This window comes from Pituophis catenifer, unplaced genomic scaffold (genome assembly GCF_029215685.1).
Source record: "Pituophis catenifer annectens isolate HBS135680 unplaced genomic scaffold, rPitCat1.0.hap2 SCAF_1, whole genome shotgun sequence".
Lineage (NCBI taxonomy): Eukaryota > Metazoa > Chordata > Lepidosauria > Squamata > Colubridae > Pituophis > Pituophis catenifer.
The window spans coordinates 100076267-100101450 of record NW_027256881.1 but is presented as its reverse complement, the minus strand read 5'-3'; the positions used below and the strand labels follow the sequence as shown (position 1 = coordinate 100101450).

The 25184-nt window shown below is 40.4% G+C and overlaps 1 protein-coding gene across 1 annotated transcript; it reads right to left on the bottom strand.

Moving 5' to 3' along the window:
• Positions 1-3811: 3811 nt before the first annotated feature.
• On the bottom strand, positions 3812-20748 carry TRAF3IP2 (TRAF3 interacting protein 2). The gene is made up of 11 exons (XM_070932801.1): positions 20623-20748; positions 19383-19457; positions 19029-19096; positions 17783-18538; positions 16738-16927; positions 13386-13582; positions 11563-11651; positions 10494-10562; positions 8748-8864; positions 6485-6559; positions 3812-4399 (listed from the first exon to the last, which is right to left on the bottom strand). The coding sequence occupies exons 3-11, from the start codon at positions 19042-19044 to the stop codon at positions 4241-4243; spliced, it is 1668 nt and encodes a 555-aa protein (XP_070788902.1). The 5' UTR covers positions 19045-19096; positions 19383-19457; positions 20623-20748; the 3' UTR covers positions 3812-4240.
• Between the last annotated feature and the right edge of the window lie 4436 nt (positions 20749-25184).

The following is a 25184-nucleotide window of genomic DNA, read 5'->3' as shown; positions in this document are numbered from 1 at the left end:
AGTAGCAACATATGGAGCTAGAAAGCTGATCTTGGCTAAACACAATCCTATATGTATTGTTTGCTTGAATTTAAATAATTTTTATTAATCTATTTAAATTAGGAACATAAAATCTGTGTTTTACCAAGTCAAACCATTGGTATAGTCTCTCCTTACTTGATAGCTGTATTCATATAACACCTATGGTAAACGTAACCATGGGGCTTCCAGGCAGTGGTGGGATGCTGCCGGTTTAACAACCAGTTCGGTGATCATGCGTTTCTCTACCGTGCCAATCAGCTGAGAAGATAAAGGTAAGTAAAGCGCAGGGGCAGGCGGGCGGGCCAACCTGATCGTCAGAGTGAACCGGTTCACTCCCAGCTGATCATCGGAGCTACTGGTTCACCCAAACTGGTCCGAACCGGTAAAATCTCACCCCTGCTTCCAGGGAAAAAATGGCTGACCAAAAATAGCTCTGCAAAAAGTGGAGCTGACAATCACAGCAGAATTAAGAGTCAGTGAAGACATTTCCTCTTTGTAATTCCTCTCCAGACAAAGAAAGAACTTTGAGATCATCCTCAAAATGTTCCAGACATTGCTGGCCTTAAATATTGTGGAATTACTCCTCTCACTTTCTTAGAAATTATACCTTTAACTCTAAAGTACTCAAGGCAAGAGTCTCATTCTGTTGCAATTTGGACCGTGTAATAATAACATCAGAACAGTGGGATGAAAAGCACTAGCCTTTGTCATGCTTTCAAGAACAATCATTCAACATAATGACCAGAATCTATATAGCTTCTTTTGCAAATCTGTCCACTGCATTTATTTCAGTCTGCAAAAGGTTACACGTATATCTGAAAGTAAACAAAATTGTTTTTTTCCGTGATAAGGAGACTATAAGTGGTTATTTTCCGCTTATTGCTATACAGCTTTGCTTCTTTTAAAACCCAGGTATTCAGTTGAGCTTCATTAATGTGGACATGTGATAAATTATAGTAATTATCTTTCTCCTTCAACAATCTGCCTCTTTTCTGTTGCACAGTTATGAATTGTTTCTCCCTTTGAACTTTGCTGTAGTTAGAATTAGCAGTGGTTCGGATTTCTGCCCTGCTAACACAAGATAAGAGACACTGGGTTTTTAACAAGAGTCCTTTTAAATTAAGTAGCTTTTTGGACTAAGCACCTTTGTTTATCTCGTTTCACATGTAGTAATAGGTCTTGGCTTTCTCATTTAAATTGTGTTAAGCAAAGCCTAAAGATGGAATAACCAGTTTGTTTTTCTTTTTTAACTAGTACATGCTATTTTCCTGGGTTTACTGTTATTCTAGGGAAACGGGTTTTTGCAGAACCACAAAGGAAGAAGATTGCCTACATTAATCCTTTTCCCTACCAACTACCATCATCCCTGCCATGTGCTATGATCTCAACCCTGCTACTGACTGTTGTTAAGAGTGAAAAATATGTTTTGGCCCTACACTATGAGAAATGAGCAATTGTTGGTACAGTATCTCAGCGGTTCTGAGATGAATTCTGTAAAGTACAAGTATCTTTCCAAAAGTTTACCGTCCTTTTCATCTTAAGGTGAAATGTAAAGGTTCAGGGATGTGAATGTTGTGAGTGCCCTTCCTTGATGTATTAATTAATTATGGGCATTTCTACACTGTAGTATTTGCACCAGGTTTTTTTTTTTTATGTTCCAGTTCCTAAAGAACACTGAAAAGCTTACTTACAATAATTGTCAAAATGATGAGAATAGTGGTAATTGAGAGAGAAGAGCTGGGTGTGGTGAGGGTTCCCAACACTGGGGGAATAGACCTCCCAGAAGTTCATTAGAGATGCTGTACACTTCAAGAAGAGAAGTGTAGCCTGCTGGGATTTTATATACAGTGCAGTAAAGTCATCAATACATCAGATTTTTGGACACAATAGTTGTAAGAACAGATCGAGAACTAACCCAGTCTGCTGCAAAGGTACATGTATATACGTAAAAGGTACATGGTAGTATCTTTTATATAGGTATGGCCAAACTTAACATTAAATGTAAGGAAACAGGCAGAAAGACGTGAAATCCAGCAGGTTCTGATAGGTTCTGGAGAACCGGTAGCGGGAATTTTGAGTAGTTCAGAGAACTGGCACATACCACCTCTGGCTGGTCCCAGAGTGGGGTGGAAATGGAGATTTTGCAATATCCTTCTCCCAGGAGTGGAGAGGGAATGGGGACTTTGCAATATCCTTCCCCTGGAGTGGGGTGGGAATGGAGATTTTGCAGTATCCTTCCCCTGCCACACCCACCAAGCCAGACCACATCCACCGAGCCACGCCCACAGAACCGGTAGTAAAAAAATTTGGATTTCACCACTGTACCAAACTCAATAGTGCTCCCACTCTGTATGGAGTATTTTTTTTTAAAAAAAGAAACACTCTCATTGCTATATTCTGTTTATAGTTATGATATCCACAGACAGTAATTCTATAGATATATATAATCCTATGCCTTTGATGTCCGTATATTCTGGGTATTCTTCAGATTGGTGCCTTCTACCTGATGGAAGGTATAATCTAACATATCAGGAGGATACCAAGTTAGGGAAAAGGAAAAGAAATCCCAAGCAAATAGATAATAGTACTTTTGAGTGAGGAGATAGAAATAACAGAGTGTTCTGACTGAGTGACAAGAAGACAGTAGGCACCACTAGACATCTGTGGAACAGATGGAAGATCTCCTGCTGCTGAACGACTAGTAGGTCCTAGCAGATACTGAGTAGTGTATTACTACTCTATTGGCCATGTTAGTGCTGATTAAGCTACCTTAATTCTTCCAAAAATCTACTGATGTTTCTTGCTACCTACCTCTTCCTTCGAACAAAAGCTTGAATCAGGCCTCTTGCTGTTCTCCATGTCACCTTAGCAGATATTCCCTAGCTTATTCATAGTTTGCTACTGTTGACAAAGAGTTGTTAAACCCGTGATGGTGAAACTATGCCCCATGTGCCAGAGGTGGCACGCAGAGCCCTCTCTGTGGTCACGTGCACCGTCGCCAGCTGCTCTGCTGGTTTCAAGCACGCACATGCGTGCCGGCCAGCTGGTCTTTGCGGGCATTGGCGCAGTGGAAAAGGCCAGAAAACAACACAAAAATGGCCAAAAAACAGGCATGCATGTACCGGCCAGGTGATGTTCGGGTTTCCGATGCTCCGGCACTTGCAAAGACCAGCTGGCTGGCGCACATGCACATGCTGGAAATCGAAAGACCAGCTGGTCGTCTGGTTTCCGGTGCTCCGGCATGTACACATGCACACGCATTCCAGTTTGGGCACTCAATGCCGAAAAGGTTTGCCAACACTGTGTTAAACCATTATTATAAGCAATAGTATCTGTTATCAGAAAGAACATATGGTAGGCAGGGCTGGATTTAGATGAAAAGAGGCCCTAGGCTATTCCACTTATGAGGCCCTTTCACCTATAGTGAAAGTGTAATTTTAATTTTGCTAACAATTTGAATGTAGGCCCCTCTTGATCTTGAGGCCCTAGGCTGAAGCCTAGTTAGCCTATAGGAAAATCCGGCCCTGATGGTAGGTATTCATTTTGAGAACAGCCATATGGGAAATGTAAAACATGGCTTTGCTCTAAGACAGAGCAAGAGAAGGAATATTCTGAATTATGTTATGGATCATCTGCAAACTATTTTTAAAAAGATAAGTCAAGTGCCTAACTAAATAGCATCCTTGAAGATCATGACTATGTTTACTAACAATAAAAACATTAAACTCTCATGTTTTTCTTACCACAAAAATGACAGTCCATATGAAAAGTAACTCCTTTATCGTGTACATGAAACAGCATTGGAATATTGTTTTACAATATATGTCCATCTGTCTGACAACAAAACGAGATGTGCGCCAACAAGAGTATCCTGGCTTTTTTGTGGGTTTTTTTTTTTTTTTTTGCATATTCAGCCTCATTCTAGTATTTGTTTGCTTTGCTGTGGACTTGGAATGTTGCTCAAGACAGAAGAAAAGCAACAACCATGAAATGCATTTTTCCATTTGCAGTTTGTTGAAATGCAGCAATGTGCCTGATCAGCATCAGAAAGAGACATTCAGAAGGAAAGGAAACATATCGGCTTGCTGCACCCCAAGACAAATTCTATTTGTGGTGGGAAGGGGAGAGGGTGCACATGCCATTCATTACCCAGAAGAGTAGCCAGGAAAACTCTGGCCATCAGCCAAGATAATTGTACAACATTTAGTCCATGTGTGCTTCAGATGTGTGCTCCCAATGGAACAACCTGGAGAGTGGGCAGAGGTCCTATTGGAGGCGCGATATACTCCTCTTCTCTCAGCAACCGCAAGAGAATGTTCTTTTTATTCCGAGGCCAATGGTAGATGTGAGTATTCTGAAGCCAGGTAGGTACATGTTCCTGTGGAGAAGGAAAAGTCAAAGAGAGAGAGAAGAATGTGGGTAGGAAAGAAGAGAGAAAGAAGCAATATATAATCCCTCCTGATTCTTGATAGCAGCTTTTGAGACATACTCGCCATTCGAGTTACAGACTCCACATTTGACATGAGTTTCCCATCTTCCTCATATGTCTTTGCCAATAAACTAAGCAATAAGTTAAGCTGTGGATTTCTTTTCTAAACAATTTCAGTAAGTCCTTGTGAAATCACTTGTATGAAGCCTTTTCCCAGCATGTTTATTGCTTCTTATATCATTCTGCTTTAAAGTCCTATAAAGAGCCTTGGTGGTGCAGCAGACTAAGTGCTGTTATGTAGCACTTAGCTACCAGCTGCCTGCAATTAGTGCGAGTTCAAATCTCACCAGGCTCAAGGTTGACTCAGCCTTCCATTCTTCCCAGGTAGGTAAATGGAGGACCTGGATTGTGGGGGCAGTAAGCTGACTTTGTAGAAACACCGCTTATGAGGGGCCAAAAGTCCTAATAAGCAGGTATATACAAAAGAATGAAGACTATTGCTATAAGTGCATTGTAAGCCACCCTGAGTCTTCGGAGAAGGGCGGCATATAAATTGAACTAATAAATAAATATAAATCTGCATTCCATAGTTATAATGTTGAGGTACAGTAAAGTCATGTAGCTTCCCTATAGCTCTGATAGCAAAGCTTCAGTAGGATCTTGACTAACCTACTCTAGATTATGGTAGTAACTTTTCCCATGCTGATTAAGGAGAATTTATAAAGATTTTCTTGTACGTGATATTACAAGGGGAGTAGGAGGGCTTATTTTGTTATCTTCCTAATGTACAGATTTATAGATACAACCGCCTATTTGAATATGATTATGATCACACCTCATGCTAAGTTATAACCAACCAAACAAGGATTCATGTTGTAACAAAGGAGAAGTCACAAAGGAAGAATGCAGCATCTGGAATCCCCATCCCCCCAAAAAAAAACTTTTTAAAATTTTCAAAGTGAAAGAGAAAATAATCAGTATATCAGCTTCTCAAGAAGGTAACAAAATGTTAGCAGGTAACAAAGAAAAGGCAAAACTAGTCAATTCCCATTTTAGCCATTTTAAAAAACCAATATGGAAGTATGTGTTTCACTAAGCATTGTGAAGAGCAGGATCAAGGAACAGATTTGTTTTCAACTGTTAAAATACATTTTTTCTATATTTTGAATCAATTCAAATCTCCAGGGTCAGATAAACGTAATCCTAGGGTACTGAAAGATTTGCTAATGGTCTAATAGACTGTTTATAAAATTTTGAGAAGTTTGAGATAATGGGTAAAGTACCAAATGAAATGAGAATGAAAAATGTTTGAAAATAATGTTTGAAAACAAATCAACATGGATTTGTCAACTATACTGCATCACTAGAAGTATAGTTTCCAAATCACTGGAACTAATAGTGCATTAGTACTTCATTGGGCATTAGTCAGACCCACCAGTTCTGGGCATTAGACTTTTAATCTGGATTCTTCTTAGATTAACTAGGAGTGATTCAGAAAAGACCAATGAAGTAGCCCGGGAGACTAGAAATGTAATCTGAACAAAAGGTATCACAAAGAAGGCCAAGACTTGTTCATTACCATTGCAGACAGCAGGACAAGTAAGAATTTAAAGTTATAAGAATACAAGAGTAGTTTAACAGAAGAATTAAATACCTAGAAGGGTTGATGGTCTCTGCATCATTAGATATTGGATAGCTACATGTCACCAATGCTTTAATTTGAATTATTTCCAATTCTGTAGTTCTACAAAATGAGATTCTGGCCTACACAGTATGAGAACCTAGTTGGGTGTAAAAAATCTTTGCATATTCTGCAGAACAGATTTTGGGTACAGATTGAGAGTAGAGGTATCGTTTTGATATAAATTATAATTCTGTTTTAAGAGTATTGTGAAACATTCTTCTAAATTCTTACATCAAATGCCAAAAGAATTTTTACTTCACGTTCCCAAATATTTTTTTAAAAATGTTATTGATCCAATTGAAATTTTCATCAAGCACCAAAATGGAATTATTCTGCCTTAGTCATATTACCTTTTTTGCATTGGGAAAGAGCACAGGAATGAATCTAAAGTTCATGCTTCCTTGTTGTATAAATTCAATTTGCATCTGAAAAAATACAAAAGAATGAAAATTTGTCAACATTAATTTCAGATGTATGTATTCTGATTTCTAATGTACAATGGCCTTCAGCTATAAACAGACTCATGTCCCTACAGTAGCACACTGACACAATCAGATAGATTTATGTATGTTTTTCTTGGATTATGAATTGCATAGAAATCCGAACGGTGAAAGTAGGTTATGATCCAATGTTAGACACAACATGTAAGTGCCCTGATCTGAGCAATACTGTTTTCCATTCTAGATTTTTGGAAATAGGGGAGCCTGGGTGTACCAATAAAGGAGAATATTTGTAGCTCAGGATCAGTGGTGAAATCCAAATTTTTTTACTACCGGTTCTGTGGGCATGGCTTGGTGGGCATGGCTTGGTGGGTGTGGCAGGGAAGGATACTGCAAAATCTTAATTCCCACCCCACTCCAGGGGAAGGATACTGCAGAATCCCCATTCCTTCCCCACTCTGGGGCCAGCCAGAGGTGGTATTTGCCTGTTTTCTGAACTACTCAAAATTTCCGCTACCGGTTCTCCAGAACCTGTCAGAACCTGCTGAATTTCATCCCTGCTCATGATTGAAATGAGGGATCCTTGGTGCTCTCTGAGCTTGGTTGTTTTGGGTAATGAAACGTGCACTGATGTTACCTAGTTTGGGTAATGAAACATCTGCAAGAAAGCAACCAAGCTCAGAGAGCACCAAGAAGCCTAGGTGTTAATTACCCCTTATCACTGAGCAACAGATAAGCACGTGCAAGATGCATATGCTGTTCTGTGAGGTTTATTGCTGTGTATTTTTGTTGGAAGGCCCTTGTCTTGTATTTATACACCTGTTGAATGCTACTGCAGATGGACAATTGAAAGCAGAATTGTGTTTCATTTCTGGAAGCTTTTCAACTATATTGCAGGATTTATCCACTTACGTCTGAATTTTTCCTTAAGTATAACAACAGTACTGAAAATATCAAGTGGGGTTTAACTTGCATACCGTAACAATCTTGATTTAGAGATTGAGAGCAGATAGAGATTGGAACAGCCAGACACCTCCAGCTTTATCTCTGGCTGAAATACCCCAGCCATAACTCATCACCAGTCTGATGTAAGCATTCATAGGCTGCTTTATGTTTCAGAACATCAGCCATTTGCAAAACGCTAAAAAGAGTAAAGGAAGTCAGGACAACACATTACAATGTTGGCAGCAGGCTTGTCACTACAGCAAGGGCTAGGCATCCTTGGGAGCCTAGAGAGAAAACATTAACTTCTATCAAAATCAGTGGAATGGGATCAAGATGTATGTGGCATTTGCTGAATTGTATGGCTGAAATCTGTGTCAGAAAATATTCACCGCTAGTAAGGATCAAATAGCTTTTCCTCCCTTCTCTGCCTCTTTTCCCCACCGCTGCCACCGAAGGGAGCTTATCTTTGCATGCCTAAAACACCGCCTTTCCTCCAGCTGCACGTGTGGGTCTGCTCTCACTCTGTGATAAATTGGTCCTGTTGGAAGCTTTCTAGACAAGCACATTATATAGCATTTCTTTTCTAGCTGAAAGGCAGGAAGCCCTGTTGCAGTTTATTCAATCGGATCAGAGGAAACCCTAGAGAGAATCTTCACACATGTTATCAAGCTGAGTCTTGTGGCAATGGAGAAGCCGTAGGGAGACAAAGATCAAATGCGCAGAGAAAGAGAATACAGTAACTCAGGGGTGGATATGAAAGTGTGGCTAGAAAAATTCCACAAAATACAATTCTGTTTGTATGTTGCAGTCTGCCATCAGTGGGCTCCAGTGTAGGTGTAGCAGTTCAGTGTGTTCCACATGTTCAGTGCAGGCATAAGATATGTTCATATCATACTCCTCTGTGGCAAGGCACAATGATGTCAAGATGCAAACGCCATCACTTGCCTCCATGGCAAGTTGCTCCCCAATGGGTCCCCATAGATCACATGGCAGAGATTTGAACCAAGTATGAAAGGATTTAAACAGGTCACAAAGCCACACATATCATCAACTGCATTTACAGAACATGGAGTTGCCGTGCTCTCTAAGAAGCACCGCAGAAAGCAAAGTTTTAAATACGAACAAAGCACGGCTTAACCACAGCACAAACACCAATATTTTGGCAGAAGAAGCAGCAGCAGCAGCTGAAGACTTCCTTTTGAAATGGCAAGCACGTGTCCTCACTCACCATCCTGTGGATGTACTTAGTATGTAAACCATGTTCATCCTTGTCCAGCTGGGATTCAGCCCTTTCAACATCCTGTTTGTATTTTGGACTGATTGCTATGATTATCATTACTGTCTTCTGTCAGAAAGAGAAACACTTTTATGAAATCATAAAATGCAGCACAGTTGGGCAAAAACAGCTGGGAAAGCTGCCAGCTGGGATTTTACGTGATCTGATGTTCCTTGGAAGCATAAGGCAAGCCAGTTCCTTTTGGCAGTGAGACGGTACAGTATACATTGGAATTCCTCATACCAGATTTCGTGGATCTCCCATGAAGCAGAGTTTAATTTAAGGGAGAGAGAAAATATTTTTCAGCATTGGCCGTGCTGAATCACAAAAATCACCAACTCAGCCTATTGGACATAACTACAAAGCACACACACACACACACACACACACACACACACACACACACGAGAATGCATATTTATAATGTTGATTCTCACAGCTTGGAATAGCTAAGAGGCTCTGGAAGAAATTAAACATCTCTTATTTTCAAGAGAAGCCACAAAATTTAAAACTTATTTTTAGGAGGTAGATTTAAAAACAAAACAAGCCACAATCACAAAGATTCTCCTTCCATAAAGGAGAATTCATACACTGTATTAATTCACACTGTGGCTTTTTAAAAAATGACTTTGTATCCTATCTGAAACCTGAAAGAGTACTGAAATTTATAGCAGGACTAGTGGACAACCTTTTCTGCTTGGTAGAGCATGCTCTACTATATTATCATCTTCAGTTGGCTGAGGGGTAGAAGAGACAGTAATGTAATAGGGAGATGAAGCCAAAATTATCAGTTGGTTCTTTGGGGAGTATAGGTGTCACTTTTGTAGGCATATGAAGCTTACTGGAAGTGTAGCACATGCTTCCTTTAGTTTATCACTGAACACTGGCAGGATATTGATTTGGGGGATTTACTAGTCACTTTGGCTTGCACATTGTTGGGGCATAGGTACAAAGCTTTGGAAACTGCCTTTTATCCACAGTTCATGATTTCCTTATCTAGTCTTACACAAGTACTAAGCCAACATATGCAAACTTATCTGTCCAGCATGCAGTTTCTAGCAACCGATAGATTTCTTCTGGGCAGCATAATCTTTTTCCCCCCCAAGCAAGACCTGTCTATCTCATCAAATTATTAAAGTGAGCGGAACTTAGGTTCACATAATAAATTAAGCAAAAGTTTAACCTTATTTGGTAAACGAAGCCCCAATTGCCTGGGTTTACATGGCATACCCATATGCACAACTATAGCTTAGCTCAATATGTAAATCAAGTTCTCTTGGCAGTCCACTGCTGCTCATATGTTTCTTTGAATCTAATCCAAAATATACACTAGCTAATTGATGTGCTTGATATATGTTTTTGTTCACTCTGTATCTCTCTCTCTCTCTCACGCACACACACGTACATTCCTGTATATAACACAGACAAGATGGATAGCTCATTACTCAGAGAAACATTCCTCAAAATTCTCAGCAAAGGAATATTACTGATAAAAAGAGAGCCAGGCTTTCTTCTCTCAGTTGCTTCCATTTTAATTTCAAGGAAAGGGGAGGGAAACAGAGCAGGAAAAACATTAATAATTAAGCCACGTGGGGAGGAGAGAACAGATTCCTATTTTAGTTCATTGTGCCTTAGGAAGCAACCTTAAGTATTCCATGCACGAAAAAAGTACAAGATTTACATTTTATCTTTACTTACATCACTTAGATAACGTTCCATCCACTTGATAATATCAATTCCTCGGATGGTGTCCTCAAATATGTCAATCTGTTAAAAAGTGAAAATATTAATACGATTTCTTTAGCTCTGACTGCTCTCTAGGAGGCTACTTTAACCTTAATTCAACATTGGCATCCTTTCCAAATAGTTTGATTTAAGAAGCTTTTAATGCAAACATACCTAGACCAACAATACTGTCCAGTAAAAAAAAAAACACTACTATGTTTAGTTCAGCTTGGTAAAAATTTTGCAGTTCATATCACAGTGAAGAAATTAGTTAAATCAACTTGATGCATCCTGGAAAAAAAAACAACACTTGTGTGATAAGGCCTTGCCCACTTTGCACCTGTGCCATCCCCATGGTGATTTCATCTGCCCCAAAAGTTACACTCGCCTGTCATAAGTCATGGTTTACAAACCACAGTGCTCAAATTCACACATTTTGCCAAAACTATGAGTGTCGTGTTAAAATACTGCATAGTTTCAATCCAACCAGGATCTTTAGGAGTCCCAGCAAATAGCCCTCCTTTGGTGATGGACAAACAAGGAAGCTCTTGTTAGAATAAGCCAAATTTCTTGCGTCCATAGATTGCAAAATGCCAGGCCAACTTCCGCCATTACACATCATGAATTGGTATCTACCATATCAGACTATGTTTCACTCAGTCTTGGAGGACGATGTTTATAAAGTTACTGCCACGGAAGAATAAAATATAAAGGGAAATTCTTGACATGAAAGTTCTAATATAGAAGTCAACCTCTCTGAATGTTGTTCACATATGCAGGATGCTGCTGGAGACACCTTTTAAAAATATGAATCTGAAACATCATTTCCACCCAATACATTCACTTTAAATTCACATTTACATGTATTACTTAAACCAATTTTATGGCTCTCTTTTATATAATATTCATTATGGAATATACAATATTTAGGCAGACAGGCACATAAAAAACAAACAATACCACTTTGAATTTAGAATTGCCTCTCTTCAGATATTCACGCTTTTTCTCTTTGCAGTGCAGGCTTCCAGAATAAAATACTTACCGCAGTCTGAAATCCATTCACAAATAAAAAGTTCACAAATTTCATGACCTCCACAGCTGCATCCACGGAATAGGTTATAAAGACTTTACCTAGGAGAAGTATAATTATCAATAAATAAAACAGGTGTGCTTTGAAACAAAATAGTTCTGAATTCCAAAGAATTCACAAAGGCAGCCTACCATGAGTAGCTGCAAGGTGATATGCTGCAGAGCAGGTGGCAGGTGTGGCCAAGAGGCTCTCTGTACATCTAGTGCCTCAATTTCATCCTTCCTGGACCAGGAGATTCTCCAAACAGTCACTAATGCCACGGCCACCTCACAAGTGGACTATTGTAATGCATTCTACACAGGGTTGATCTTGAAGGCTACTTAGAAGGTGCAGCTGGCCTAGCATGTAGCAGTACAGACAGCCTTGGGCAGACTGCATTATGCCGTTGTGACCCTACTGCTCCATGAGTTTTATGGCTTACCCATTGGCTTCTGGGTGCAATTTATGGTGCTGGTTACATCTCTCAGAACTGATGATGTTCAGGAAGTATTAAAACCTGGCTGTTCTGCCAAGTTTGGGGGGAAGGTTGATGGTTGAGCCTACTGCATGAGGGAGGGGGTTGTTTATACATTTGTCTTCTTGCAGTTTATAATTTGCTTTTGGTAGTGTTCTTGCTTTTTAACTGTAGGCTACCAGAATCATCACAAATCAGGTGACTGTATATATGCGAGTATAAATAAACAACTACAAGGTGACACACTGTAGTCTCAACAGGGACCTTTGGATTTTAGTCATTGGGGAAGTCTGTAAGAGCAGACATCCCTAATCTTTCTGGCTTTGCAGACCGGCGGAGGTGGGCGGGAGAGGGAATGGTTCCATGCGAGCAGCGGGCAAGTTGCTCACTGCTCACTCACCAATTCCACAGCCTGGTTCCAAATGGCTCAAGGCCCGGTAATGGACCACGGCCTGGGGGGTTTGGGACCCCTGTGTAAGAGTAAAGACATTCCCAAAATTCAGACCTCAAATTGTTTACAGCTGTAGAAGTAAAAAAAAAAAAACCTTGAACCAGTCTTGTTTGCTAACGGGAAGTCAATGTAACAACTTCAACGAAAGTGTCTTGTGTCCCTGATAAGATCCCCAACTCAGAAATCTAATCACTGCTTTCTATATCAGCTGCAGTTTCAGGATCATTCAGAGCTCATTACAGTACAGGTAGTCTTAGTGACTGTTCAAAGTTACAACAGCACTGAAAAAAAATGACTTATGGACATTTTTCACACACAGGACTGTTGCAGCATCACCATGATCATGTGATTTAAATTCAGATGCTTGACAACTGATTCACATTTATAACAAAACTCACTTAACAAATGTCTCACATAGCAACAGAAATTTTGGGCTCAATTGTTGTTATAAGTCAAGGACTACCTGTATATTGTCCATCTCTATCTAGGAAGAAGCCTCTGTTTACAGAAGAAGCAACAACAAGATAAAATCTTCAAAAATTTTGTTTCCTTCAGCTTTTTAAAACTTTGTCCCTGCTTGTGTTTTTAATCCTGTTCTTTGGGTGTTTTTCTTTTCATTTTGCAAGCACAAAGAGACACCCAGAGTCGTGTGCTGAACAGGCTAGCTATATAAATCAGAAAGATTTATAGGAATGTCTTTCACACTTTTTGCTAATATAGCTCTAGAAATCCCTCAATCAGTAGAAGAACTCAATAATGCAAAAATGGTGTGTGATACATACTGTGGGGGTGGGGGAAGGAATGATCCTTACTTATTTCCAGCCCATACATACATACAGAACTAACAAACAAGAAACAGCAGTAGCTTACGTAGCTCTTCAGGCAAATTGCTGGTCCTCAGTGTCCCTCTGGCTGCAGAATTAGTCAGGGGTCTTGGGATAGCCCCAGGGGTGGGTATGCTTCCAGACTGAGCCATGGAATCAAAAGGAAATCTCTCTACGCCCTCATGGGCACCGTATATTTCAAACGGTGTGTTACTCTCAAGCATCTGCTTCTGAAATTGGTCACTGAGAAGAGAAAGAAAAACCACTGTAAATTCTGAAAATGTTCAAATCTTATGATTCTGAGTACATGTTTGGTGTCCTTTCTTAATAATAAAGGCATACAGATACTCTGTGTTCAGAAAAAGCTGGGGAAAACTGCATTTATAGGCCAGGGAAGATTAAGGACCCCACCCAAAAGCTTCTTTTGTTCTAAAATGCAAAAAAATGTTAATGTTAATTTTATTTATATACCGCCCTTCTCTCGAAGAACTCGGGGCGGTGTACAGCTAATTTAAAACATAAATATACAGACATCACCATTAAAAATTAATTAAAATCAATTGAACAGTTTCGGCCGAGATTTAAAACCCCAAGTTAAAACCACTTAAATAGACAGCCCAGCCTGTCAGAACAGTAGGGTCTTAAGGGCACGGCGAAAAACCCAGAGGTCAGAGATTGTATGTATTTCCGGGGGCAGTTCGTTCCAGAGGGCAGGAGTTCCCACAGAGAAGGCTCTCCTCCTGGGTGTCACCAGCTGGCATAATTTGGTCGACGGCACCCTGAGGAGTCCCTCTCTGTGGGAGCGAACTGGTCAGTGGGAGGCTATCGGTGGCAGAAGGCGGTCCCGTAAATACCCTGGTCCTATGCCATGGAGCGCTTTAAAGGTGGTAACCAACACCTTGAATTGCACCCGGAAGACCACTGGGAGCCAGTGCAGCTCGCGCAGGGGAGGTGTTACATGGGCGCAATGGGTTGCACCCATAATCACCCACGCGGCTGCATTCTGGACCAGTTGGAGCCTCCGAGTGCTCTTCAAGGGGAGACCCATGTAGAGAGCATTACAGTAGTCCAACCGGGAGGTGACAAAGGCGTGAGTGACTGTGCGTAGGGCATCCCAGTCCAGAAAGGGACGCAACTGGTGGATCAGGCAAACCTGATAAAAAGCCTCCCTGGCCACGGCCGTCATGTGCTCTTCTAAAGACAGCTGTGCATCCAGGACACCCAGATTAGGTAAATTAGGTAAATTGAGGACCCAGTTTGTGGGGGAAATAAGCTGACTTTATATAAATATACAAAAGTATGAAGGCTATTGCTTAATGCATTGTAAGCTGCCCTGAGTCTCCAGAGAAGGGCAGCATATAAATCAAATTAAAAAAAAAAAAGATTGCGAGCCCTCTCTGTGGGGGGGCAAAGATTCACCCCCAATAGTCAGCGATAGCACCAGCTGACTATACTGGGACGCCGGAAGCCACAGCCACTCGGTCTTGGAAGGGTTGAGTCTGAAAAATGAATTAACCTTTCTCCTATTTGTTGAAACAAGAATTGGGGTGGACTCGATTTAAACCAGTCTACCTCCATTTGTAATGGGGGCCTGCCAGGACTGAAGATGCTCAGTGACAGTGCAATCCTGCAAGCAGAGGTCCTAATTACTTCAACAAGAGTTTGTTGCTCAAAATAAGAATTGGAGGAAGTCGTATCAATACATCTTGAAGTATGCTTTCTGTATGCCAAGTGTATCCAAGCTCTTGAAAAGACCATCAGGATTTTAAAAGAAATCTGCCACTGGCATTTTTACTTTTTTGATTTCAATTATTTCTTATGTTCTGTTTATTATCTTAAAAATTAAAAGAAATCCTGAAGAATTTGATAGGAATCTGAGATCTCCTCTTTCTGTGGGATAAAAACAGTTCTGTGATATCAATCAATCCCGAAGTCAAGGTGACTGTAGCTGCCAATCCTTTGTGAAGAGGGAATTGTAAATCGAAGGGGGATGTCAAAGCTCCATTACGGGTTGAAGCAGGAAACACATGTATGTTAGTCACTATCTACACTGCGTGGCCTCATTCATTTCAAATAGACTTGGCCCCTTGGAGAAGCAGTAACATACAATATACGGGCATGTAGACATACACCCTTACTGAACAGTCTATGTTGAAGGACAATGTTTACAATCTAATTCCAAATTGATTGTAAACTGTCAGTGGTCCTATGGCCTTCAAACTAGTTTCATGGGAGATGACAAGATGGTAAGTGTAATCCTACATTACTACAAACTCCACCCACTTTTAATTCCAAATCCTCCCACACTGTGGTGGTTGTGACTGGTTGACTTATGCCATAATTTAGTGAGTCTTCATAATTTAGTTACTAGATAGAGGCTAGCCCTGGGTGAATAATACAAAGAGGCAGGAGAAGAGAAAGCACTACATCTAGAAAACCTGGAAGCTAACAAGGAGAAAGACATGAAATTACTGAACCTGGAACAGAAACAAAGTACATAAGAATTATTTTGTTTCCCTGCCAGAAATCAGAGGCCTGTGAGAAGCAGCAGAGATTCATATCAACAAGGCAATTCAGCCTGGGAAGACCACTCAATTTGCCTTGGTGAAATTACTAGGGAGGTTTTAAATTAGTTTAGGCTTATATACATTTTGTAGATGACCTCACAGCAATAAATTATTATACTCTTGAGATGAGAAGTTTAGAGAAAGAGGAAAAAGGGTTTGCAGTTTCGCTCAGAATCTTTAGATCATGGGTGTCAAACTCCATCGGGTCACGTAACGTAGTGACTTTTTTGCCTTTGCGGAGCCGGGGTGGGTGTGGCCTGCGCGTGACGCATCCGGCCCGTTTGATACCCCTAATACACTAAGGTAATTTCTCCACTAATGACTTACTGTGTCTTCAAGAATCATCCAATCAAAAGTTGTGTCAAAATAACAGCAATGACAGTCTTTATATCTGATCAGTCATGGCCAAATGATGCTGTAAGTCACTAGCAATGAAATGGCCAAATCCACTTTACTTAATTATTGTCAATGAACTTGTAATTTTGTCCATTTCTAGTGTTCTCCTTTACTCTAAGTCAGTGGCTTAGTAAATTTAAGATGGTCTGAATCTGAAGCAGCCATTCTTCATTAAATTTGGAACAAATAATGACTAAGTTAGGCAGTAGTTTTAAATTCTGATTCACAGTAACTAGAAATGGAACCTATTTGTATATACTTAGCCTCAGCCTTGATTATAGGAACAAATGAGATGGCAGGTGAAATGGCAATATATGTGTTGATATTATCCAGGCAAAGGTTAGCATACTGTTCATATACACAGGATGCTAAAATAATCATCATTAGCTTTGCATGCAAAAAATGAAATAAGCTCCAAGGTTGGAAAATACTTACTGAAATCTCTGAAGTCCTTCGGAAGAGCTTTCCCCCTGAGGCAGCCTTTCTTCATTACACTGGGGTCCATGTGGCCTAGAATAATGTGGGATTATTTGCTGAGCAGGGCGGGTGACTCTTACACAAGGGCCAGGAACAGGAAGCTGCACTTGAGGTGAAGGTGCAAAATGTTGGTAGGGGGTTTGCCCATCTAAACATAACAGAAAATAAAAATTCAGACCATTGTATAAGTGGGACTCCTTCCCATAACAGGTAAATAGATGGTACAAACTATTAACAACAGTTCATTTAGTGACACTATTGAAGTTACAATAGTGACTGAAAAAAATGACTTATGATCATTTCTCACACATATGATCGTTGCAGCATTCCTCTGGTCATGTGATAAAAATTCAGATGCTTGGCAACTGACTGGTGTATTTATGATGGTTACAGTACCCTGGGATCGAGCGATCATCTTTTGCAACCTTCTGACAAGCGAAATCAATGGGAGCGCCAGATTCACTTAGCAACCATGTTACTAACTTAATAACTGCAGTGATTCACTTAACAAATGTGATAAGAAAGGTCGTAAAAAGGGGCAAAAGCAACAGGAATATTGGGCTCATTTGTGGTCGTTAGCCAAGGACCATGCATTTCTTACACCAAGACATGGTTTTATTTATTCACATTTTATTGAATAAACCCCACATGCAACTTACTAAAGCTGCACATGGTTCAAAAGCAATTTGGAAGAAGTGCTTGGGATTCATGCAAGCACACCACCCCTTTGCTATTCATTAAATTATGCATGGCATTAAATATAGTAATGCCACACATTAAGATTGTTTTCTTAATTATAGTTTATTGAATAATCTGTGTTGGCTGGAATCACTTGATTAAGGCTGGAGTAATGCATTAATACCACATATGAAACCAAACCCCAATAAACTACAACATTAGAGTTTAGTATGACACAAATCCAGCCAATAGGACAACCGTTTTATAAAAATACAGCAAATGCATGTATAGCAGGAGAAGCACCATTTATGACTAATGAGCTTACATGGATTCTGGCAGTACATATTCTGATTGTAGTATCTTGGGCGCCACTGAGCTTGTGGTGAAATATAAAGATGGGGCATCTGTGGAAATAAAGGGTATGACTGAGAGTCCATCTGTGAATATTCTCTGGACATCAGAGGCTTTGGAAGGTCTTGTAGGTTCAAAACAGAAGTAAAGGACAAGGGAAGCTCAGGTTGTCCAATGCCCAGAGGATCCTGAGGCTGAGAATCATATCCTGCATCTTCTGTCTTTAGGTCTATTGGCACCCTATTATCGTGCTGCCAGTTTGGCTTTACATTTTCCTGATTTTCACCAAATGAATGCTGTGATATTTCAGATGAACTTCTTTGCAAATTACTAGAATTGTGCCCGATGTCAAGAGAATCAGCTAATGGTTGAGATCTCAAGAGCTGGTTTGTTTTGTGTTGAGGCAAATAATTACATTCTGAACGGTCTGTTGAGTTGCTGGATGGGCCAGGAAATTGTCCTCTTCTAGAATCATAGGTGTCTTGTGGAAGACTGTGGCCATAAGTTTCTAGTATGCCATTATTAGAATTGACATGATCAAGGTACTTATAGAATCCTAGTTGCCCATTCATCGGATGAGATGTTTGAGGTGGATAAGATCCCATAGGCATTGAGTTGTTTATAACTTCTACAGAAGGGTTCGAAGCCTCTTTCAGTGAATGTTCTGGAAATGGAGACCAGTCAATAGTTTCATCCACTTCAACTGGCATACTTCGACCCATTGTAGCGCCTAAAATGGGGGGAAAAATATACAGTATAAAAGTTTTTATTTGCTCTGCATAAAAGTGCATTCATATCTAATTCAGATGTGCTCCCAGAAATAAAATGGGAAATCTGAGAAATGGAAGCAACACATCTGGAAGGTAAGATAAAATTGGGATTGGCTGAATTGTATTACATAATTGGGCATTTTATGGAAATACTTTAAAGAGATGACTGCCTTGGCCAACACCTGCCTAGATGCCTGAAGGAATTAAGACTGTCGTAATTAGAGCTTTGATTGCTCCCTTCACCAGTTTTTTTTTTGCTTTCCACCCTAGTCGATCAGTGGAGGGAACTGAGCTGGCAAAACCTTCCCCAAAGGTTTTTGAGAGGCTGAAATTTTCTAACACATTTGACATAATTCATCCGATTCAAGATTAGACAACCATGATCTGTTTTATCGGCAGTGGTTCGGCCTGAATAAAAGGCTTTGCAAAATGGCAATATAAAACACTAACCTTGTAAGGATGTCATTTCAATATTCTGTAGGAAATCTATGGAAATAAGTACCAAGTGCAAATGGTAGCTAATGGGGGGAAAGGAGAAAACACAAATCACAACAGAAATAAACAATTATGATCATCATTCACAGAGTAGATAAGAAAAAGATGTATTTCCATTATAATATGCTCATTTCCAATTTCCATTCATTGAAATCGCTGAAAGAGGAGATATGGGATCCGATTTAAGCAATGCTTGTTTATGCCTTATTGCTTTTGATTAATTGTATCATCCTCTGAGATCTACCAATGTAGCTTGTGTGATATTCAAATAAACAAGTAATCAACAAAGTTTAAAACACTCTTCTTCACCTTAGAGTTCTTCAGATGTTCGGGTACCACAACAGGAAGAGGAAGGAATATGGGATGTTTGCTGCCTTGAGTTAACTATAAAGTAATAAAGACAGGATATGAATACAATAAAGAAATAGGTTTAAGTCAACTCATTTTCAATCAACAGAATGCTTTTGTATTTATGTCATGGAGACATTAAATATATATATATATTATTTGAATTGTTCTTTTGGTGGCCTGGACAGCAATATAGGGCATTGCAGGCCAAAGCAACTAGACACAGGAACAGTTTTTTCTTTCGTGCCATCACTCTGAGAACACCTAATTCTCACAGTGCTGTCTAATGTCTCAATGTATTTACTATATAGTATGGCTGTAGTATTATTTATCCTTATTATCTTCTTTACTCCCCCTTCTTATTGGTATTATTATTATGATTATCATTATTCTGTTGCTTGCATGCACACTGAGAGCTTCTGCACCGGAGACAAATTCCTTGTGTCACACTTTGTCAAATACAGTATTCAATTCAATTGTATCTAAGTTTGTTGTGGTGTATGGCTAAAATATTCATCACCAAGTTCCCAACTTCAAAATTGCACATGCATTTTTTTTTTATCAGAATCAGTAAACCTCTTTAGCAGGGATGTCAAACTCAAACTGGATCCAGCCCTTGGAGTGCTTATTAGATCTTGCCCGAGGGGCCGCCCTGAAATCAGTAAAGAACTGGCCCGTGGTGCCTCTGCCTCTAAAACAGAGCTTGGGAGGGTCGCGTGCAGCCCTCCTGAGCTCTATTTTCGCTGGCAGAGTACTCAGGTTACCACAGGTGCCCCTGACATGAGTGACATTGAGCTGGCCACATCCATCCTAGCCACGCCCACCCCAGCCCCCCAAGGTCAGACACAACCCTGATGCGGCCCTCAATGAAATCGAGTTTGACACTCCTGCTCTATAGTATCATAAAAATCAATGAGGTATACACTTTGAGATGCAATGGAAGCTCCTACTTTCAGTCTTCTAAATATGAAAAAAAGCAACTGCATGATCTTTGATTTACACAGGACTATATGCTGGCTGGAGAATTCTGGGAATTGAAGTCCACATATCTAAAGTTGCCAAGGTTGAGAAAGACTGCACTCGACCAACTAGTTCATTTTTCTCACTCACTCCTACCACACAGAAGCTGCCATTAGTGAGGGAAGGGAAATCTTCGGGCTTAGGAACCTAATAAATGGAGTGTTAGTTTCTCCATTCTGACCTGTGCAGCTCTCTGGTCCAAAAATCAATGCATTTCATTTGAGGAAGCACATATTCTTCATGGTTAATTTTCTTGCCAAGTTTGGAAGAATAACAATGAGTTCCAGTAGAGCTGACTTCAAGTATTTCTTCAAACCTTGCTCCAGTTGCATAAAGGGAAAAATTCAATAATGAACTGAAATAAATCCAAATTAATTTTTTTAAACTTTTCGCAGAAGAAAAACAGCTGAGAATGATTTTAAGACAGCAAGAGTTCTATACATTTTAATATCAGTCACTTCCACAATTCCAGAAAAAGTCTTAAAATGTATTTACTTCTACAGGGTAAGGGTCACCCCTCAAAAAAATCCCCTAACTATTCTCTGAAGTATCAGGTTAAATCTCATCCTGACCCAAACAGTTGCCGCATTTTCAAAATATACAGGAAAAAAAGCAAATTGCTCTGTATTGTATTGCCACTTTCTCATTACTACTCCTTCAGTCATCTTATAATTCAACTCCTACAAAGTTAAACAGAAATGAAGAATACAATAGACATACATCTTTCAAGTCCACAGATATCTAGTGTTGAAATATAATCCAAAAAGTTGGGTTTGCATCTATATGGACCGTAAAACTGCCACATCTGAGCAAGGAAGCAATGTTATTCTGTAGTATTTAAGAAGGCTTTTAATTTCATTTTTCCTTTTCTTGTCTAGAATTATGATTATCCAACTCAAGAATCTTTTGGTAGACAATCCTGAAGGCCTTCCACAAACTGAGAGGCAGAAATCTCACCTCCTTACAAGCAAAAAGACCCAGCTGTGGAATCTGTGCATCCTGCATCTGCCCTGTCAGTATGGCTGAAGGCAGATGAAACTCCAAGGATTCGGGGGGAGGGGTGTTTCCGTTTGGCTCAGATACCAGCCACACAGCAGCAGTGTACGCATTTAAATGATTGCTGGATAATGAATCCAATCAGGCTGTCAAGTGGGAAAGGGGAGAGGAGTCAAATAAGATAATTTGTTTGGGTAATTTGCCCTGAACGAGTCCATATTAAGTTTTAATTCATATCCAATCATGGCCAGCATTTTGGAAGGAAGAAGAAGAAGGGGGGGGGGAGCCAGAATCCTTTCTGCTCCAACTATTTGTGCATTTCTTAAGACAATTTGAACCTCATTGAAATCTCTGTACTTTCCCTTTTAAAGGCATGCGTCAGCCTATGAAATCTCCAAAGAACAAGGCTGACTAAACCCCCTCTGTTTTTGATTAAATCTTTTCTGACAGTAGAGAAGAAGAATGTGGAGTAACACATGGCAAGCTAGGTAGATTCCAGCTTCAAAGGCCATGCTGTTAGCTGAAAGAAACAGCTAGGAAATAGGAAACAGGGAGGGGGGGGAGGGATAGACTGTAAGGCCAGCCTGAGCTTGTAACAGCATACTCATTGAGAGAGAAATGCAATTTGGTTTACTTTTTTTCCAGCAAAAGCATTCTTCTTAAATTAGGATATGAAAAGAGACCCACAGCCTAACCGACACTCCCTTTTCCCTAATTCTAATTTCAACTATTGTACTATCAATTTGGGATTTTTCACATAAGTAGATGATACGGTAGTTCTAAACATTAAGAGAGGAGGAGTGGGATACAGAATTGCCTTAAAGTGGTGCCAATCACAGCATGGCTGATGAGAAACAGTGCTGGAAAATTCATACTGAGACACCACCACTAAGAAGCTCCAGCTCCTGATACCCATCAATATAGGGACCCATCTATATATAGATCCATCTAATAGGGAGAGACCACTGGGGACTTACTTCCTAGCTAATACACCAAGGTTTAATTTCCTTTTCCATTTTAAGTGGTAAAAGAACGTACGAATACAAAACCTTGCACACCTCACTAAAACAGGCAGTTCATTGTTTTCTGTTCAGGTGATATATGTAGGCACCCAGAATTTTCTTGGAGTGGGATAATCTTAACAAATCCAACAAATAAATAAATCCCAACCATGATATATTTACATTGTCAAAATGTCACCAACCCTCTCAAGGAGATATGTTGCAAGTTCATTTTTGAGTAATATTTTGGCAACAAATCAGAGAAGAAACATAATCTACTCTACGCGGATCCTTCGGAGGGTTATTTCATACATTAAAAACAGCTTTACATATTTATCCCCTGGTACAAGAGAAGGAAGGTTGGGGACAGAGCCTTCCTAGAGAAAATCTATCCAGGGGCTACTAAGATTTTGACCCCGGCTTAATGGCACATAATCAATCAAGCTTACACAACTCTCGGCCAAGTCCACGCAATCTACAAGAGGCAAATAAGGGGTGAAATTCAATTTTTTTTTACTACTGGTTCTGTGGGTGGTGTGAATTGGTGGGCGTGGCTTGGTGGGCGTGGCAGAGGAAGGGTATTGCAAAATCTCCATTTCCACCCCACTCCAGGGGAAGGATACTGCAAAATCCCCATTCCCTCCCCACTCCTGGGGCAAGGATACTGCAAAATCCCCATTTCCACCCCACTCTGGGACCAGCCAGAGGTGGCATTTGCCGTTGTCCAGAACCTGTCAGAACCTGCTGGCTTTCACCCCTGAGGCAAACCCGTTGTAGTTGGGCCTCCCAGCCATTTTTCGGTTGACAAACACAGATTTTATTGGCAACAGAATCGCGGTGTCTGCGTTTTCAAAGTGGTCTTAAGGCCTGAGATAACTCACGGCGGAGTCCAAGGTCTCACTCCCAACTAGTTTGCTGCGGGAGTAAATCAAGAGTCGGGAAGGGAAACGGGCCCCGGCCGAGAAAAACAAGAGCAGCAAGAGGAAAAAGTGGGCCAACAATAGCAACAGGCAAATAGGTAAAGGAGGGGAGCTTTTAACAAACTCACCTTTTAGACCCCAAAGGGGATCAGCAGGGCAGGACAGACCACTTGGCCGCCTGGTCTCCTCCGTCCTCCACTTCTCCACCCCACAGATGGTCCCTCCCTGAGGTTTTCCTGGCTTCTTTCCTCCTCCTTTGCTCTGTCAGGTAAAGTTGCCGAACAGGCTCCGCACCAGGAAGTAGATGTGTGTATGCAAATCGCGGAAAAAAGCCGAGTCGGATGCCTCATTTTGAAAAAGTCAGAGGGCTGTCAGGGGAGAGGAAGTGCGAGCTGATAACACCGGAGGAGGAAGAGTTTGACTTGAGAGGGTGGCTCAGGCTGCAAGGTTGGGCCCCTTTGGCTTTCAAGCTGGAAAGGGGGGAACCAGAGCGGGGCGTCCCGATTTCATTTCGGTAATCCGCCACAAGAGAGCCGTCTCCCGTCCTGCTCTTTAGAAACAAGAGCAGGCCAAGTTAACCGGGGCCCCGTTTAATCCCTCTGCTGTGCAACTTTTAACGACCGACACGAGGCTTTTCTAATCAGGGATCTGACAGAGGTTAAAATTGGTACTTAGGCACGGATGGGCATTTTTTTGGCAACGTCTGTAGTCATGGGGGAAAAAAAATGCCATCAAAAATCAGAGGTCCGAAGGATTTGTTGCGGTACACACGACCTCATAACTGCATAAGTTAACAAGAATCCGCAGCGCTTGGGCATTATATAAACTACCGGACCCGGGTTGCAAAAATCCTCAAGGCTTAAGGAGCCTGCGGCAAAAGAGATTCAGAAAACGACACTGCCATCTAGTAGTCATCTGGATGTTTGCAGCCTGGATCTAGGATCTAGGGAAGCTAATCTTTAAAATGTCTAAAAAAAATAAATAAAATAACACTATCCCACCCCTACCCTCCACAAAAATAACTTACCTTGTTTTAAATTGGTATTTTTCAAACTTTTCAACTCTTAAGATGTGTGGAATTCTGGGAATTGGTCAACACTGCTTTAAAGAAAGAGGTGTCAATTTTTTAGCAGCCAGAAGTAGCAGAAAGACTGATGTGATTAAAGTGTGGAAATGCCCTCCCCCACCCCAGGTTCTGGGTCACCCACAGAAGTGGGTTTTTGTCTCTCTCTCTCTCTCTCTGTCTCTCTGTCTCTTAAATTCAAGATTATACGACAGCAGATTAGGAGGATATACCATTATGAAACAAACAATATGTTAAAAAGTTACGATATTTATGTTACTTACCAAGCACATTTACATTACATTAAAGTAACCAAACTATCTTTACAATCCCCAAGGCATGTCACAACTTTTGAGCATCCTTAAAGTTTGAAAATTGAAAGTTGAAAATTTCATTCGCCCTAAACCATATGTTATAAAATAAAAGAGCAAGATGGCTACGTATGTCTAAATAGTATTTTGGAAGCCTGACTGAACTATCACTTCAGTACTATGTTCAGGTAGTCCTCAATGTGCGACTACAATTGAACCCAAAATTTATGTTGCTAAGTGAGAAATTTGTTAAGTGAGTTTTGTCTCATTTTACAATTTTTCTTGCCATGATTGTTAAGTGAATCACTCTATTCTTAAATTAGTAACACAGTTGTTAAGTGAATCTGGCTTCCTCGCTGACTTTGCTTGTCAGAAGGTCACAAAACGAGATCATGTGATTCATCGACTTCCTCTTCTTCTGCATCTGAGATAGGGCATAAACTATCATATTA

Excerpts from the sequence above, each read along its gene's own strand:
- TRAF3IP2 (XM_070932801.1), bottom strand. Across the intron at positions 11,652-13,385 it reads CAATTTGCCTGAAGAGCTAC|GTAAAGTCTTTATAACCTAT; the intron begins GTAAGCTACTGC and ends TACTTCTCCTAG. Across the intron at positions 4,400-6,484 it reads TCTTTCCCAATGCAAAAAAG|GAACATGTACCTACCTGGCT; the intron begins GTAATATGACTA and ends CCTTCTCCACAG.